The sequence below is a fragment of the Monodon monoceros genome, unplaced genomic scaffold (genome assembly GCF_005190385.1).
Source record: "Monodon monoceros isolate NGI ecotype Baffin Bay Population unplaced genomic scaffold, NGI_Narwhal_1 Super_Scaffold_7, whole genome shotgun sequence".
NCBI lineage: Eukaryota > Metazoa > Chordata > Mammalia > Artiodactyla > Monodontidae > Monodon > Monodon monoceros.
The window spans coordinates 96,811,103-96,829,970 of NW_021703784.1; the positions used below are offsets into that span (position 1 = coordinate 96,811,103).

At 48.2% G+C, this 18,868-nt stretch overlaps 1 protein-coding gene across 7 annotated transcripts in view; it reads left to right on the forward strand.

Annotated features, from left to right (window-relative positions):
• STX3 (syntaxin 3) overlaps nucleotides 1-18,868 on the forward strand; it is a 50,292-nt gene that overhangs the window by 28,005 nt on the left and 3,419 nt on the right. For 4 of the 7 annotated variants that reach the window (XR_003791493.1, XM_029208590.1, XM_029208588.1 and 1 more), the window contains exons 3-10: nucleotides 7,136-7,235; nucleotides 7,823-7,897; nucleotides 9,029-9,096; nucleotides 12,242-12,350; nucleotides 13,436-13,509; nucleotides 13,631-13,765; nucleotides 15,539-15,649; nucleotides 17,150-17,263. Coding sequence is in view for 6 of the 7 variants with exons in the window: in XM_029208590.1 (XP_029064423.1) it covers nucleotides 7,136-7,235; nucleotides 7,823-7,897; nucleotides 9,029-9,096; nucleotides 12,242-12,350; nucleotides 13,436-13,509; nucleotides 13,631-13,765; nucleotides 15,539-15,649; nucleotides 17,150-17,233 (756 nt within the window). In the remaining variant the exon portion in view is untranslated. Of the gene's footprint in view, nucleotides 1-7,135; nucleotides 7,236-7,822; nucleotides 7,898-9,028; nucleotides 9,097-12,241; nucleotides 12,351-13,435; nucleotides 13,510-13,630; nucleotides 13,766-14,216; nucleotides 18,139-18,868 lie in introns of those variants that run through there. The other 3 variants (XM_029208591.1, XM_029208587.1, XM_029208592.1) reach the window with 2 other exon arrangements.

An 18,868-nucleotide genomic window follows, 5' to 3' on the forward strand; every position in this document is an offset into this window, starting at 1 on the left:
GCCTTGAATAACCAGAGTCTGGAATCTCAGAGCCTTTTTTTTTTTTTTTTAAATATTTGTTTATCTATTTATTTGTTTGGCTGTGCTGGGTCTTAGTTGCAGCACGTGGGATCTTTTAGTTGCAGGTTGCAGACTCTTAGTTGCAACATGCCAACTCTTGGTTGTGGCATGTGGGATCTAGTTCCCTGACCAGGGATCGCACCCGGGCCCCCTGCACTGGGAGCACAGAGTCTCAGCCACTGGACCTTTTTTTTTTTTTTTTGGAGCACAGGCTCCGGACGCGCAGGCTCAGCGGCCATGGCTCACGGGCCCAGCCGTTCCACGGCATGTGGGATCTTCCTGGACCAGGGCACGAACCCGTGTCCCCTGCATCGGCAGGCAGACTCTCAACCACTGCTCCACCAGGGAAGCCCCTCAGAGACTTCTTAATTCAAGCATCTGGTGCCTGAAGTAGGGTGAGTCAAAGGAGCACCTGTACTTGACCTCTTTCCGTGGCACGGGCTCCTCAGCATGACCAGCTCAGGGTCATCGGTTTGGTGGAGGAGGCTTAGGGCTCCAAGACAAGCATTGTAGCTGTGCAAGTCATACAGCCCATCGCTTGTATCGTACTCTGTTGTCGAAGCAGTCACAAGCCCGCCAGATTCAAGAGAGCAGTACATAGATACCACCTCTCAATGAGGAGATTGAAGAATTTGTGCCATGTTTTAAAACCGCCAGAGTCACAGCTCCATATGCCATCGTCCTACACCAGCATCGCAGGCAGTGAGAGAGCAGGCAGCTAGAAAGGTTCAGAAATCCTTTGATCGGGGAGGAAAACTACCCAAATCCTCCACACTGACTTCCCCTGGGGCTCTTTGGCCAGCAGTGGATCACATGGTCATGGCCACTCTTTTCTAGAATGGAGACCAGGAAAGTGAGAACTTAGCAAAGGGGCAGACTTGTCAGGATTGCCATAGAACCGATCATGATTCATCGTCTGGGGCTGGCAACATTGCTGCCCAAACAAAATCAGAGTTCTGTTAACAGGAAAGGGCAGGGGCAGGTGGGGATGGCTATTTGGATTGGCAGTACGAGATGCAGAAAGATTTCTGTGATCAAACATGTTTGAGAAACACTTCATACTCTTTTCCTCCCATGGAGATTGAAAATGCACATGAACTTATTAAAGATTCTAAGAAGTCCTGTAATAAAGAAACCTGGTTAACTTACCTATCTCAACACTTATTTTTTTCATAGAACCCTTTGTGACATGTAACTTCGGTTAGCAAAATGAATGAATAGATTTCAGAAAACGCTATTATAAAGTTTTCTTTCTTGGATGGGCTTAAGGAAGGTACATGAGGCGATTCGGCAATGGTGTGTGAAGCAGGCTTACCCCTGCAGTTACTTACATTCATTTATCCATTGAACAAACTTCTACTGAGGGATACCATGTGCTTGGCATGGTGATGGGGATAACGAGACGGGTGGAGCAGTGGCTGGTTAGCGGAAATGAGAGGTGAACAGTCTTGTGATCTTTGTTAAAACGAAGATCCTCAAAGTGGATGTAACTTGGAAATCTAGGCATTTAGTTGAATCTAGCGGGTTAAATACTCTCCAACTCGTTCTTGAAGTAGCATCTTTGGATGACTAGGTGAGCTGGTAGGTTCTGCGTCTCTGGGCTCTTTCCATAGGCAGGCAGGAAGCCCTTGCCGGTCATTTGCCTGTTTACCCTCCGGTCCGTTCCCTGCCCTCCCTGTACTCTGCTCTGTATTGCAAGGTACTCATTGCCCGGGTTCCCTTGCCAACTGGCTTTTGGTGTGTTTGACCCAGGGGAGGCACTGCAGAAGAGTCAAGGTCGGGGGATGAAGCTTCGGTTTTCCTCCCAGACATATCTCCTCCACGGCCTCAACTTTCCCTCCATAGACCCTCCTCCGTGGTCCTGTTCTGCCGGTTGACTCCGCCATCGTCTGGCTCCCATCAGAGGGGCCCTGGTGACCCCGCCTTCCTTCTTCGTCCCTCCAGCCAGCTGTTGCTCATTTCCAGAGTGCCTCACCATCCTCTGTTTGGCTTCTCAGCTCTTGCATCTCTGTGTCAAGAATTCCCTGTATTTTCCAGTGGGCAGCTAGAAAAGCTCACAAGTCCTTTTATGAGGGAGGAAAACTACCCAACCTACCCAATTACTTCAGCTAAAATAACTAGATAGGTTTTTATTTTCCTGACCCTACTCTGAGTGATGCAAAGCCCAGATACACTTAATTGATTTGAGGTGATTGTCCAAGACTACTACTTTTCACTGGTCAGTATAGCTCTGAGATCATGTTTCTTTTCATTCGTAAAAGGAGAGTTGACATACTACGCTCAGTCTTGCTAAAACCCCTTGAGGGACTTGCCTTCTGTTGCTTGGCTGACTGAGACCTTTCTCTGCCCCTCGTCAGTGTTCGTTTTCCAAAGAAAGAAGCAAACAAGTCAAGGAGGACTTCACCGAGAACTTCTAATACAAGGACTGTTTCGGATTTTGCTATCTGGGGAGAAAAGTAAAGGCATATGAATTGTGCGAAGCGGGAGTCATTTATTTGACCCTTACAACCCCATTACTTTTGTCACCTTCAAAAGGTGACATATAATAAGTTTTCAGTAAATAAATATGTAAGATTTAATGCCTAACTTAAGAGGTACCAGGCACCTGGGAATTCAGGGGAGGCAGAGACATTTTAGGTAGAAGAGACAAAGCCTTATACCTTACCCCAGGGCATCTGCCAGTCTCCAAAGCAGTACTTTCTCTGCTTTTAGATTACATTACATTGGATTAGATTCCACTGGCTAATTAGGTCCAGAGGGAAGAGGCCATCCATGCCTTGAAAGTAACTCCCTCCTTTTAGTTGGATGATGGCGATTAGTACGGTCCTTCCTCGGTGTCTGCGGGGGTGGGGGAATTGGTTCCAGGACCCCCGTGGATACCAAGTCTGTGGACGCTCAGGTCTCATAGAAAATGGCAGAGAATTTGCATATAATCTACGCACACCTGCATCCTTTAAATCGTCTCTAGGCTACTTATGATACCTAACACAATGGAAGTGCTGTGCAAATGGTTGCTGGTGTGGTAAATTTGAGTTTTGCTTTTTCGAACTTTCTGGAAATTTTTTTTTTTTTTTTCCCTGAGTATTTTCGATCCGGGGTTGGTTGAATCCATGGATGCAGAACTTGAGGATACAGAGGGCAGCCTATATATACTGTGGTAATTATAGTTGGTTCCATGAGGCAGACACCCAGTGTGAAGAGTGGTTGACTTGCTGTCCTCACTGGATTTCCTTGGGTGGCTACTGACATCACAGGGCATGTTGTTAACATTAGCACTGCTGTGAGGATTAAATGAGACATTGCTCGTAAAGGCTCAGCGTAGTACCTGCACACAATAGATGTGCAATAGTTGCTGACTATTTTTGTCTTTATCACCATGTGACGTTTATTGAGCGTGTACTTTGTGTTAAGCCTTTGACATATCTTATCTCATTTAATGCCCACACAAACTCTAGGAAGTGGGAAATATGATAGTCCTCGTTTCACGGATGAGAGAACTGGGGCTCAGAGAGGGTCAGTGGCTTGTTCAAGGTCAAAAAACTGCTAAGGGGCGGAGCCAGAATGTGAACCTGGTATGATTCTAACTTATTTTCTTAAACTGTGCTATCTAGATGGCCCCATTACTGACAAATCGTTGAAAAATACATTTTAAAAAGTAACAAAAAATAAGTGGGCATTGGGGATGTATTAGCTGCAAATTTAGCATGGCGATAAAAAAAACAAAAACTTGCAGATTGGTTCCCTCAGTCAGCAGCTTGACTGAGTTGCTTGAGCTCTCCTTGTGTAAAAAGCTCTCTACAGGGAGCCTTGGTTGGAGAACAAAGAAGTAAGGCACATGATGTGAGTCAAAGGTAATTGAGCCAGTCTCACAGAACTGGTGAGTGGATCACACACATTCACCTGACACAGGCTGACTACACACGGACCTGGGAGAGAAGATAGAGAGCTTCCCGTAGGTGATTCTTGCACCTTCACCTGGTTCAGGAGACAGGGTTTGGATTTAACAGTTGCCTTGGTTCAAACCTCGGTTCTGCCTCTTTCTGCAGTTATGGCCTTGATAGACTTCCTCAGTTTCTTTGAGCCTCAGTGCTCTCGTGCATAAAAAGGAGAGAGTGACAGTGACTTCACAGACATCCAGTGAAGGGCCTTGTTTCTGGGACAGGTGTATGTTAAATCGGGTTTAGTTCTTAAATATATTATTGTGTAGGGTAATGTCAGTCTATTTAAAACAACCCCAAACAAACACACAGACAAATAGCACTTGAACTTTTAGATGCGGCCCTGGCAGATTTCCTGCCAGCCCTGTCCCCCCCCGCCCTGATCTTTGGTTGTCTGGCAAATGCACAAAAGGAAATTAATTGCATGTCTACCTGCTACCATGAAATACTCTGAAAGTCACCTTCGAGAAAAACGAACACTTCCAAGAAAAAACAGAGACCCATAGTTTAAAAAAAAAAAAAAGCTCTGTGATCGGCCAGTTGCCCATCCTGAAGTCCTGAAGGGATTCTGAGGTTGTTTGGTGAACTGACTAGGTTACTGGATTACTAAATCAGAGGCCCTGAAATACCTCCAGATGGTGAGGTGGTTGAGGACAGAGGGAAGAGAGCAGCTGCCGTGGGTGGAGGATGACTGGAGGCGGGGGTGGAGGCCCCAGGTCTGGAAAGTTCTGCGGGCAGGTTGAGGACGGAGCCCGGAGGCCCATTTACCATCTGGTCTCCAAGTGCCTGGAGTGACTCTAAGCTTGGGGTCCAACAGTCTCATCCTAAAAACTTCCTACCTCGTCTCCCTACCACTGACCCAGCTTTGGGGCGGGATGCTCTTCACTTGATGAAATAATATTCCAGGAGCTATTTTCTAAGACATTCAGTCTGTTGAACATGCAAAACCTTAGGCCTCTGGCTTCTTAAAAGAGGGTGACTCGTTCCATTGTTAAAATTCATTTTAAAATGGCGAGGACATGTTATTCTGGAAAGTCTTTTTTTCTCAGTCCTGTTTTTTTTTTTTTTTTTTTTGCGGTACGCGGGCCTCTCACTGTTGTGGCCTCTCCCGTTGCGGAGCACAGGCTCCGGACGTGCAGGCTCAGCGGCCATGGCTCACGGGCCCAGCCGCTCCGCGGCATGTGGGATCTTCCCGGACCGGGGCACGAACCCGCGTCCCCTGCATCGGCAGGCGGACTCTCAACCACTGCGCCACCAGGGAAGCCCCTCAGTCCTGTTTTATACAATGTAATAGCTCTGGCATGACAGTCACGTGATGGCCATGGAAACGTGGTGTGATGCGCTGACACTTTAGGAGTTGGAAGAGGAGTCAGTGCTCTGGGAGAGATGAAGAGAGAGGGAAGGGTAAGGTGGCAATTTCTGGATCCCCCGAGACCCTGAGTCTGAGGTGGTTACACGCCTAGAGCCACCAGCGCTCACAGGTGGCAACACAGGCCTTTTTGAGAACCGGGTAGGCTTGGGCTGCTGCTGAAAATGAAGCAGTACGAAGAAGCCGGAAACATTGTCTTAGCTCTAATGGAAAAAGCACCCCAGTTGGACTCTGGAGAGCACTATTTGAGTGCTGTCCCTACCACCAACCCTGTGACCTATGACCTCTTTAAACTTAGTTTCCTCATTTCAATAATGGTCTGAATGCAGTGCTATGGATTGTTTTGCCAGCTGTGAAAATGCTTCACAAATGTTTGGGTAGCTACTTGTATTTGTATTTACACTCTGATGATATTATTAGACTGAAAATGTATTCTGTATCTTTCTTTTTGGTTTTTCTGTTTGTTTTGTTTTGTTTATTCTGTATCTTTAAGCAAGTAATTCCGTTCTCAAACTATGGTGCATCAAAGCCAATATATTGGGTTGGCCCAAAAGTTCGTTCGAGTTTTCTGTAACGTCTTATGGGAAAAACCCGAAGGAACTTTTTGGCCAACCCATATTTGTAGAGGGTCAAATCCCCGCTCCACTGTCAAAATTACTAATTTGAGGGGTAGAGAACTCAAGTTTTATTTCTTTGTAATTTGGAGAGCTGTGATTAGGGTTTGTTTTTTTTTTTTCTTTAAGTGAATTATTCACCAGAAGGCAGGGCTGCTGGAAGCTGCATATTGAGTTGTATTTTCGTTGTATCTCAGGTGTTAAGATCCTACTCTTTGGCATTTTACAAGATTTCTGTTTGTTGACTGTGGCCGTGTTGATGTGCCCCTCATTGTGGAAGCGAGGCAGGTAGATGTGGTGGGTTTTGAGGTCTCTTTGGCATGTGCTGCTCCCTGCATATGCACTGGCACCGCAGCAGAGGCCGTGGTGCCGGGACAGCCGGTGCCTTTGAAGAAGGAGCCGAGGCTGAACTTAAATGCTCAGGCAGCAGCGTCCTGGGACGGTGTTCCATCTGGGCATGAGGCGCGGCTAGAAGTACTTTCTGATACACACCTTGTACAGTTAGGAACCTCAGAAATGGGCAGAAATGGTCCACGGCTTGAGCTCCTGGGTCTTGATCGTCTAAGGCGATCAGCTAGTAAGAGGCGTTTCCCCAGAACACATGTCCAAGAGAAGCTCAGCATCTCCTGAGATGGTCATTGCTTCGTGTCTCTCTCTCTTTCTCTCTTCTTCATCTCTGTTTCTGTCTTTCTCTTCCTCTCATTCTTCTCTCTGTGTTTCTCACTCTCCAGGTTTGTTCTCTCCGTTTCCCTCTTTTTCTTTCCTTTTTCCCTCTCTCCTGTCCTCACTTTCTGCTGTTCCACTTTTGGAGGAGCTGGGGATCTGCCTGGTAAGGTTTCTTGACCCTTCACTCTGATTATTCCTCATGAGTTGTCCTGGCCCTTCTTGACTCTGGCCGGGATCTTCCCATCCAAGGTGAGTAAACGTACTCCTCTCAGGGAGCAATGAGGACGGGTCTTCAATGACTGCTCTGTTTACGTTCGTTTCTCTGGCTATGGAAAGGGTGCTCGCTGGGCTCACTGGTCCTCAGAAGACATTTCCTGTCGCCATCTTCTTCCACAAACCCAGAAGGTGGGCAGGGAGCTCTGTTTTCATCTAAGTCATGGCTATATTCTTCCTCTTGATGACAAAGGCTATCATCTTTCTAATTATAGATCGAGGAAACTCGCCTCAACATTGACAAGATCTCAGAGCACGTGGAGGAAGCTAAGAAGCTCTACAGTATCATTCTGTCCGCACCCATTCCAGAGCCAAGTGAGTGTTGACTCAGGGCTGAATCCCCCAGCAGTGACCCTTGGCCACTGGGGCTGGGCCTTGGTTTCCTCCCTCTGTGAGCAGCAGGGGAGGGGGTGTATTACCTTACACTAACATACGTGCCGTGTCATCTCCCGTCCTCCTCTACCCTCTCCTGGTCACTGCTCTGCTGCTGTTACCTCTTCTCTTCATGGTCCAACCCATTTAGCCAAACTCTCCTCTCCTTCCCAGCTAGTCCCTCTCGTGACTGGCAACGGCTCTTACAGCTGCTGACATACCTCATCTCTGTCCCACCCACCACTGCCCCTGTGCTATTTCCTCTGCCTGAAATGCTTCCCCAGTACCCCCCTATTTTTCCACGAGGTGTTTTTATTCTGTAGTTCTGGAGTAGGATGCCAGGAAAAAAAATGCCTTTTAAAAATAAGCTTTCTGTGATTCTAATGACAGATGTCTTGAGAGCCCACCAAGATACATACTGCTCTGGGCAGTGGGCACCTGAGAAAGCTCCCCACCTCCTCTGTTGATTGTTGTAGCTGACTAAGCTCTCAGTCTCTTCTAGCTGACTCTGCCTGCATTTGTTTATCCAGAAACCAAGGATGACCTGGAGCAGCTCACGACTGAGATCAAGAAAAGGGCCAACAACGTCCGGAACAAACTGAAGAGTAAGAAAGGAGCAAAGGGAGCCGGCGGCACTCCCACCATCCGTCTCACGTCCGGGGTCCAGCTCTCCTGGACCGGAACTCTTCCTGGCGGGAGGGACACCACCCTTGCCGTCTTTGCTTGTGGTCTGGGCACTGTGCCTGGAATGACCTATTAGAGTCCCAGACAGTTTACCTGCTCTCGAGTCATGACTGTGGTTGAGAGAGTCCAGAATTGAAGTTCGGAGATGGGAATGAAAGTGTGCTTTCAGCTACTGGGTATTTGGGCGACTTGGTCCCTTAGTTTTAGTCCCTCGACTTTTCTCTTCCTGGTCCCATTTCCTTCCCCAGCACCTACGTACATTTGAACAGTGATGTTAGTGATGTATGGATGCCAGATGGATTATAGAGTCTGGAGACATTTCTTGGGGGCCACGTATCACCCTCCCTTCACCCCCGTGCCCGCCCCTCAATTTAGGGCATTGTTCAGTGAAGCCGCTGTCGTAGATTCAGCTCCTCTGGGGGCGCAGAAGGTTCCTTAGCTCCACGGCTATCGCCTGCATTCTTGCCGCACTGTACTTGCTGACAAGTGCATGCTGTTGGTCTGGGAGTGCAAGCAGCATCGCTCAGCCTAATTCATCATTTCTTCCCCCCAGACAGACTGTACTGCCTGTTTTCATGCGGGTGGAGGTGGAAGTCGTTAGTGGCAGCTTCCAGTCATAGCCGTGATCGTGTGCCAAGGCCTCTGTGTGCATTCTCATTTAATTTTCACGTCGGTGCTGCTAGGGGAGCACTGCTGTTTATTCCATTTTACAGACGAGAGCACAGGAACACTAACAGAGGTTAAGTGGCTTTTCCAAAGTTACATGGCTACTAAGTGGCAAGGATTTGAGTCCGAGTCTCTTAGTGACAGAGACTCATGCTGTTAACCACTGTGCCGAGAGGTATCCAAGGAAGAAGACCCGGCAGTAGTAAAGGTCGTGGAACACGTGTCCCGTGGCTCAGGTGTGAGCTGACCTTTTGAGACTGGACCTACCTGCTGTTACGTCTCCTGGGCCGGGTGTGTGAGAAAGAGAGAGGAGGCCGCACTGCGCAGTGTGTTTCTTGGAGGAGAGCAGCAGATGCGTTGCTAGAATAACCTCCTCTCCCATGCAGGCATGGAGAGGCATATTGAAGAAGACGAGGTCCGGTCGTCAGCAGACCTTCGGATTCGGAAATCCCAGGTGAGATTTTCCCTGGCCTAACAGCCATCTAGTCCAATCTTTTAATTTTTTTTTTCTTAGCTGTGGAGTCTTTTTAATTTAAAAAAAAATTTTTTTTAAATATATTTATTTTTGGCTGCATTGGGTCTTTGTTGCTGTGTGCGGGCTTTCTCTAGTTGTGGCGAGCGGGGGCTACTCTTCGTTGCGGTGCGCGGGCTTCTCATTGCAGTGGCTTCTCTTGTTGTGGAGCACGGGCTCTAGGTGTGCAGGCTCCAGTAGTTGTGGCTCACGGGCTTAGTGGCTCCACGGCATGTGGGATCTTCCTGGACCAGGGCTTGAACCCATGTCCCCTGCATTGGTAGGCGGATTCTTAACCACTGTGCCACCAGAGAAGTCCCTTTTTAAAATCTTTATTGAAGTATAGTTGATTTATAATACTGTGTTGGTTTTAGGTGTACAGCAAAGTGATTCGGTTTTGCATATATATGCTTCTTTTTCAGATTCTTTTGCATTATAGGTTATTATAAGATATCGAACATAGTTCCCTGTGTGATACAGTAAATCCTTGTTGTTTATCTATTTTATATATAGTAGTGTATATCTGTTAATCCCATATTCCTCATTTATTCTCCCCCCTTCCCCCTTTGGTAAGCATAAGTTTGTTTTCTACGTCTGTGAGTCATGTCTGTGCTTCTGTTTTGTAAATAAATTCATTTGTATTATGTTTTAGATTCCACATATAAGTGATACATTTGTCTTTCTCTGTCTGACTTACTTCACTTAGTATGATAATCTCCAGGTCCATCCATGTTGCTGCAAAAGGCATTATTTCATTCTTTTTTATGGCTGAGTAATATTCCATTGTATATATGTACCACGTCTTCTTTATCCATTCTTCTGTTGATGGACATTTAGGTTGCTTCCATGTCTTGGGCTATTGTAAATAGTGCTGCTATGAATGTTGGGGTGCATGTATCTTTTCGAATTAGAGTTTTTGTCTTTTCCAGCTATATGCTGGGGAGTGGGATTGCTGGATCGTGTGGTAACCCTTTTTTTTAGTTTTTTAAGGAACCTTCATACTATTCTCCATAGTGGCTGCACCAATTTACATTCCCACCAACAGTGTAGGAGGGTTCCCTTTTCTAGCTGTGGAGCCTTTAAAACAAAAAACAACCAACAACCACTGTTTGGAACTCAATTTGAGGAACTGATGGAGGGGAGCTGCTCAGGTTGAAGTGGGGGACAGGGCCGAGTCCAGCTGGTGGCCCCTCTCACACTGTCCTCTAAGGAGGTGCCTGAGGCTCCCAGAGCACTGCTGAGGGTTTAGTGAGCCTCTTTGGTTTACAGGTGAGGAAACTGAAGTTTTCTCTCTGAAGACTGTTGGTCATTAGTTGTCCAGTTTGGAGTCAGGGTGTTTGCTGGTCATCAAAGATATGATCCTTGTTCTTAAACTGGCACGGTGTTCCAAGTAGCACAAGGAAACTATGACATAAGACCCACAGGAGAACGTGTATGAAGACCGGATCAAATGCACGTGCTCCCGGCATCAGACGATCTCGGGAAAAAGTGGGGTGGCCAGAGGAGGCTGGGCCTTGGTGGGCAAGATGCCAACATGGACAGGCTCGGGGAGAGGTTCTCCTTAGAGGCATGGGGGGCAGGAGTGGTGTGTGTGGGTGCCTGGGTGGGTTGGTAGCAGCGGGGGTGGGGGTGGGTGTGAGGGGCAGACGTGAAGAGAGCAGCCTGCCTAGAGAAAAACGTTTGTCATGCGATAGTGGACGCTGAGTTTTTGGTAGAGAACATAGCACCGTATTCCAGAGGCCTTTGGCTGCAGTCCAGGGAGTTTGGAGCTGACTGAGTAGCCTGTATGCATTGACTTTGGGTTGCAGTTTGTACGGAGGATAATATGGGAACCAGTTGAAAACTGGATCAGAGTGGGAAAGAGGCAAGAGGCAGGTGGGTCTTTAGTTGGGTTTTGCAATGATTTTGGTCTGAATTTGCCTGGTGGTAGTTGGTTTGAAAAAAGCATAGATATTGGTGATTTTGCAAAGGAAAAACCAGTAGGGCTTGATGCTGAGAGGTGAGTAAGAAAAAATGATAAAGATTTGAGTTTAGGCACCAGGGCCATTGACTTGAAGGCACTGAGTTACAAGCAAGAAAAGTTGGGGAGGTCAGTTTGAGTAACAACCCAAGGATCTTTGGATGTAGGAGGGAGTCTGGCAGCTTTAGAAAACAGGGCCTCTGAGATTCACAGGGTATCTCCTTTGGCCTCACAATTACTATAGGAGTTCAGCAAGACAGGTTAATAGATACTGAAAACATGCTTTGGAAAGGTCATCCGACTTTTCCAATGGTGTAAAGTTAGGAAACCAAAAAACTGAGTCTTGTACCTGGTCTTTGTTTTTTGTTTTGTTCTGTTTTCATTTTTATACAATTTTGAAAGGTTACTTTTCATTTACAGGGATGCCCAAATGTTGGCTGTATTCCCTGTGTTGTACAGTACATCCTTGAGCCTGTCTTACACCCAGTAGTTTGTACCTTTCACTCCCTCACCCCTATATTGCCCTCCCCGCCCCACTGGTAACCACTAGCTCCTTCTCGTTATCTGTGAACATGTTGCTTTTCTGTTATATTCACTAGTTTGCTGTATTTTTTAGATTCCACATATAAGTGATATCATACAGTATTTGTCTTTGTCTTATTTCACTTATGCCTCCCAAGTCCATCCATGTTGCTGCAAATGGCAAAATTTCATTCTTTTTTTTTTATGTTTGAGTAGTATTCCATTGTAGATATCTATACCACATTTTCTTTATCCATTCATCTGTTGATGGACACTTAGGTTGCTTGGCAATTGTAAATAATGCTGCTGTGAACATTGGGGTGCATGTATCTTTGCAAATTAATTTTTGGGTTTTTTTCATATACACCCAGGAGTGGAATTGTTGGGTCATATGGTAGTTCTGTTTATAGTTTTTTGAGAAACCTCCATACTGTTTTCCAGTGACTGTACCTGTTTACATTCCCACCACGAGTTGTCCCTGGTCTTCTGGTTCCAGGACCAGTGCTGCTGGGGCTGGCTGTGTAGGGGCTGGGGTTCTATAAGAGTTGTGGACCTTCCCCTCCCTCGCGTCCTGGGGGCTCACAGCATTTGACCTTGCTCCCACAGCACTCCGTCCTCTCCCGGAAGTTTGTGGAGGTGATGACCAAATACAACGAGGCCCAGGTGGACTTCCGTGAACGCAGCAAAGGGCGAATCCAGCGGCAGCTCGAGATCAGTGCGTGTCTGAAGTTTGGCCTGTGCCCCTTCACCCTTCCTGCCACGTGCTTGTCCGTTCCCAGTCGTGTCCTCCCCTCTCCCAGGGGAGAGGGAGCAGCAGCCCCGCTGGTGGCTTCTGCCTTCTCTTTTGTGCCCAAGCTGGGGACAGGCCTCACAGCACTGGTGCATCCTGGATGTTGCGTCTTAGGCTGAAAGATGGCTCGGAGTTACCAGGCCCGAGTCGTTTGACTGCCGTGGGAGCCAGCGTTTCTGCGTCCATGGAGGGAAGCACTTGCTACACAGCTGCACGCCTTGGGGCTCATGACATCTTTTGCTGCCTGTTTGACAGCAGAGAATGGTGCTAGTTGCCATGAGGAATAAAGAAGTTACTACAGCCACGCCCTTTAGGAATCAGAAACCGGACTGCAGGGCCCCACAGGGCGGAAAGTGCTTTGAGCGCAGGAACTGAATGAACAAGGGCGCAGGCAGAACAAAGCACGCGTGTTCAGGAGGGAGAGGCCGTCCAGGGCCTGGGAACAGGGCGCATTTGCGTGGAGCAGGGTGAGGTTAAGGCGGATGGAGGGAGGGCTCACCCAGGAACTGGCCCCTTGTCCTGAGGACCTTGGACTCCATGGTGGAGTGAAGGGGGCCAGGAGACATTCTGAGCTGGAAAGGAATGTCATCAGACATGGGCCTCAGGAAGGTAACTGTTGATAATGTTGAGGACGGATTGGATTAGGGGAGAAATCCAGAGAAAGGAGAGTCAGGAGGCTTGTAAGGCCATGGTCTTTAGAGTGAACTTACTGTATTCCCATCTTCAGGGAACTTTTTTTTTTTTTTTTTTGCGGTACGCGGGCCTCTCACCGTAGTGGCCTCTCCCGTTGCGGAGCACAGGCTCCGGACGCGCAGGCTCAGCGGCCATGGCTCACGGGCCCAGCCGCTCCGCGGCATGTGGGATCTTCCCGGACCGGGGCACGAACCCGCGTCCCCTGCATCGGCAGGTGGACTCTCAACCACTGCGCCACCAGGGAAGCCCTTTCAGGGAACTTTTGAAATGGTGAGCGTTGATCTTATGTTTGCTGCTCTCCTCCTTTTGTTGTAAAGCCGGCAGGAAGACAACAGATGGGGAGCTGGAGGAGATGCTGGAGAGTGGGAACCCTGCCATCTTCACCTCGGGGGTGAGTGATGGTGGGGGCGGGCTGGGCTGCGGAGGGCGGGGTGGCGGGAGCCCCGCAGGGGTGTGGTGAGGCTGCGGCGGGCATGATGGCAGATGGCCGGTCTGTGTGCGGCCTGGCCTAGATCATCGACTCTCAGATTTCCAAGCAAGCCCTCAGTGAGATCGAGGGACGGCACAAGGACATCGTGAGGCTGGAGAGCAGCATCAAGGAGCTTCACGACATGTTCGTGGACATCGCCATGCTGGTGGAGAACCAGGTAACAGTGGGTGCCGCATGGGCAGGGAGGAGAGGAAGCCCGGGGCTTCCCGAGAAGGGCGAGACAGGACTCCTGGAAAGACGGGTGGGGTGGGAGAATCATTGGGAAATTGCGTAGTAGATGCTGACATTTTGGGCAATCGCAGCCTCATCATTCATGCCTGTTACTTCGGCCTGGAGGTCATTTCTAATTAACATGGGGTTTGATGTGCTCTGTCAAGTACCTGGTTCCCTCCAGCCTCAGGACTGTTGTCTTTTTTAAATTAGAGATATGGGCTCTTAATGGTGATGCCTTAAAACAATCTCCTGATAGGAACTGTTTCACTGGTGACACTGAAAACATGGGGCCTTTTCCCCAGTTTATGGTGAAAAGTTAGGTTTCACAGAGGTTTTTGTATTTTTCCATTTTTGTTTTATCTTCTGTATGTGTGTTTTGCCAAAAATGTTGACAGTTTTTGCTAAGGAACAGGAGCAGACAACAGAAGGATTGAAGGGACAGCGAAGTAGTATTTACAGAAAAACTGGGAACTCTCACAGTGCTTAGCTTGAGAGTCTGTTTTGTCCCGGGTAAGCTTGCTCAGGGGTGGATGGCTCTGTCCCCAGCATATGGTGTCAGTGTTACATAGTCACACGTCTCCCGGTTCTTACGATGCAGTTAAATTCGCCACTGTGTCATGGTTTGGTGCCACTATTACCATGAACTCCCAGTGGCTCTGCCACCTGGAGAGGATTGAAAACTGCTTCCTTTGTAGAAGGAAACCTAACTGAAGCCCGAGCACCACTCGGCTGGTTTTGACATCAGTTCCCTGATCTGGGCTCGGGGGCCTTTCTTCCACCCCCTTGCGGCCTTTGAGACCATTTCTCCTGCCCCTCCATCCCTACCCTTCTGTTTTCTCCCCACACTGCCTTGCCGAGGAACTGGTTTGAGATTCAAGTGATGGTAAGTTCCGTTCTCTGTGTAGAGACTGCCATAACGCCATGGGTTGGGTTGAGGAAGGTCTAGGTGGGTGAAGGGGATTCCCATCCTAAGATGCACAGAACTCAACTGGAGAGACCAAACTTCTGGTCAGGAAGTAATAGCCGGGCAAAGGTTGGGAATCTTATTAAGAGACTGCTGTCTCTTAACCAGATAACTCAGGTAAAACCAATGTCTGTCACTTACGGGACCTGGGAGTACCTTAGAGAAAGCAACTGTTCCCACCTCAGCTATTTATTGAGCCCCTGATGTGTGCTGGGCACTATTCTATAGTAGTGAATGAACTCAGTTCAGGCCGAATGAACTTGGTTTAGGTCTGAATGACCAGGAAGAAGCCAGCATCCTGGCGATGCCCTAAGAACATGAGATAGATGTATTGGGTTGGCCAAAAAGTTGGTTTGGGTTTTTCCGTGAGACGTTATAGAAAAACCCAAACGAACTCTTTGGCCAACCCAATATCTTGGCTTCTCTCTTCACATACTTAAAAAAAAAAACAAAAGTGGCGGGATCCTTCAGAATATCCCAGGCATCTAGACAGTGTGCTCCAGGTGCCCAGTGCAGTGCTTGTCACAGAGAAGTAACTGAGTGAATGTTTCTGGAATGAGTGACAGCCACCAAGGCCTGGGGAACCATAGGTGATCACGGGGAAGTTGTACAAGTTTGCCCCACAGAAGGCTGCATGTTAAAGTTTCCAGATGCTCTCCCTGGTGCTGAAAAGAAAGAGAACCCCTTTCTCATGTGAGCTAGGACTGTCCTGGGGTGGCTTTCCTGGGTGTGACTAGCGTCTGTCCTTTGCAGGGTGAGATGTTAGATAACATAGAGTTGAATGTCATGCACACGGTGGACCACGTGGAGAAGGCTCGGGAGGAAACAAAAAGAGCCGTGAAGTACCAGGGTCAGGCCCGGAAGGTGAGCCTCTCCTGCTGCCTTCGGAGAAGAGAGTCCACCGTGCGCGCCGTCTCTCGTTCTTTCTCTCTTCCCTCTCCCCATCCCTCTTTCTGCTGGACCCACCTCTTGCGTCCGCGGAAAGGGAGCCATGATTGATCGTATTGAGAACAACATGGACCAGTCAGTGGGCTTCGTGGAGCGGGCCGTGGCAGATACCAAAAAGGCTGTCAAGTATCAGAGTGAAGCTCGGAGGGTGAGCCCTTAGTCCCAGCTGGACCGACCAGCTTCTCCTCCCTCTGGTCGCCCCCACCCGTGTCCTTGAGCCCGTGCCTTCCCTCTGTCTTGGCCTCATCCAAAAGCCTACCTCAGCTTCCCCTAGAGAATAGCTGCCCTTCCTTCCCAGGGGTGCCTCGCATGGATCTGGCTCACGTGCTCTCTACCCGAGAACCCCCATTTGCAGGCAGCTCGGCATCACTGCCCAGGTGTTCCTGCCAATGCCCTGGACAGAGCTCGGGATCCCTTCAGCCGTTACACTTGACTCGTGCTCCTCAGAAACCTCCCTTCATTGCCCTCCACTCTGGTAGCCCAAGCCCTGCCCCACTTGGTCTCCTTTTCTCTATCATGAACCCAGTGGTGTGCTGATGGCTATGTGAACATTATCTTGTATCTTGGGAGCACCTGTTATTTCTCCTTTATAGATGAAACAGTTGAGAATCAGAGGTTAAGTAATTGGCTTCAGGCCACCTAGGAAGCATAGGAACCAGGATTCAAATTCAGCTTTCAATCAAGCTCTTTCCATCCTGTCTCCACTGCCCGCCCCCCACCTCTAGTTCTGGTGCCCCTGTTCTAAGCTTCTCTGCCTAGTGACTGTGGTGGCTAGCTCTGGTGGTTTTTGCTTTGTAGCCTGCTCTTTTCTGTTTCTCTTGGGCTCTGATATTTTTGTTCTTCAAGTCTTTCTTTTTCTTCCAACTTTACCTATTGCTTGGGAGGGTATCTAGGGAGCTGGGAGGTTATTTTACATGATGAATCCAGGCTGGTTTGCAACAGGACCGTAACCATACTTTCTGATCCCCAGTCACTGTACTGGGTTTGACAGGTGGGAATGTACTTTGGGGGAGAGATGGACAGACGTTTGTAATTAGGACTATGTCAAAAATGTCTTTATACTCCTTCTTGAAAAGGAACAAATGAGTCACTTATATCTTGGCCTGTTGCTGCTTGGAGACCTCATTATGGTTGCCCTTATATCTGTGCACATATGAAGGCTGCCGTGTGAGCTGAGGGCTGATGGAAACTCCCTATTTCCATCTGCTGGCATTGCTAGTGCAGAAGTAATTTAAGAAACAAAATATCCTAATAGAGTGTCTTTATGTAGAGATGTTGGCTTTTTATTTCATTTATTTGGATTGATAAGATGCTTCCTATGTAGAGGCAGAGGGGTTGGGTTTTGGATGACTTACTATGGCTTTCTGGTTGTTTGTAATAATGACTTGTTTTTATTTCTCTTATCCCTCTCTCCAGAAATTGATAATTATCATTGTGGTAGTGGTTGTGTTGCTGGGCATTTTAGCGTTGGTTATTGGACTTTCCGTTGGGCTGAAGTAAGGGCGGCCCGGGAGGCTGCTGCCCTGAAATGTAAGTAAATGGAAGGTACTCGGGGACTCTGGATTGGCTCCCTCTTGAGAAATGAGCCTGGGATTTTAAATTCTGCTTCTTCCCCCTGTGGTTGTCCTCGAACACACCGAGCGCTCTAAGACTTCAGTACCTGTGCGTTCTTTCATCTATGTAACTTGCTATTCTCGGGTCCTGGCTGCATGCAGGGGTTGGGTCTCCGTTCGTTCCTATTCTGTGGCTCTGTCCCCGCCCTTGTCCGCCCCTTATTTTCACTCCCTTCCCCAGCAAGCCTGCTCCTCCTCAGTTGGGTGCAGTCTATGTCTGCCATCTGGGGTTTGTCTTGTGAGTTATTATTGGCTTTCAGGTATCTTGGGCTTTGCCTTCCGTATCCTTTTCAGTGTAAATGAAGCTTTGAATCGGGATTTGGGTCTGCAGGGTTTTGTTTGTGGTTGACTGGTTGGATCTTGAATGATAAGAATAGCTACCATTTTTGAGGGCTGGGTTGTATCAGACAATGTACTAAACACCTTACACATGCATCACTGAGTCCTCACGTCACCCGCATGAGACAGGTGCTATTATCATCCCTATTTTACAGATGAAGATGCTCAGGCTTAGAGAAGTTAGGTAACAGGGGCATGTTTGAACACACAACTAATAGTGGACCTAGCTTCTCTTTGTAAAACAAGGTGGCCATGTATCATCATCTACAAAGTCTAGAGAACCTTAGAGGATAGCAACTTAAAAATAAAATATTTATTTGGCTGTGTCAGGTCTTAGTTGTGGCATGTGGGGTCTTTGTTGTGGTATGTGGGAACTTCCGTTGTGGCGCGCGGGCTCTCTGGTTGTGGTGCGTGGGCTCAGTAGTTGCGGCGCATGGGCTCTAGAGTGTGTGGGCTTAGTTGCCCTGTGGCATGTGGGATCTTAGTTCCCTGACCAAGGATTGAACCCACGTCCCCTGCATTGGAAGGCGGATTCTTTTTTTTTTTTTTTTTTTTTTTGCTGTACGTGGGCCTCTCACTGTCGTGGCCTCTGCCGTTGCGGAGCACAGGCTCTGGACGCGCAGGTTCAGCAGCCATGGCTCACGGGCCCAGCTGCTCTGCAGCATGTGGGATCTTCCCGGACTGGGGCACGAACCCGTGTCCCCTGCATCGGCAGACAGACTCTCAACCACTGTGCCACCAGGGAAGCCCAGAAGGCAAGGATTCTTAACCACTGGATCACCAGCAAAGTCCCAATAGCAACTTTAAAATTCAGGATACTAATTTCTTTAAAATGTGGTAAAAAGAATAGAGCTGACCACTGAATCAGGTTTTCATGTGTACAGCAGTAGCATGACAAGAATCATCTAGTTGTTGGCACTGTGAAGACTTCCGTGACCTCTTAAGTATTATTTTTCTGAATGTGTTTATGCTCCCCAGTTGTGCTCTAGGATAACATCATCACCCCATGTTCGTTGGGGAAGCTTTGTGAAGCTCAGTGAAATTAGGAACTTGTCCAAAGCCTACACAGCTTGCAAGGCAGAGCAGGTGTGACGCCTGAACTTTTCTGCACCTTTTTTCACTGTGCCTTTCTGCCTTCTAAGGTTAGTGGGGGATGGGGGACTAAGGAGAAGATGATTCTAGT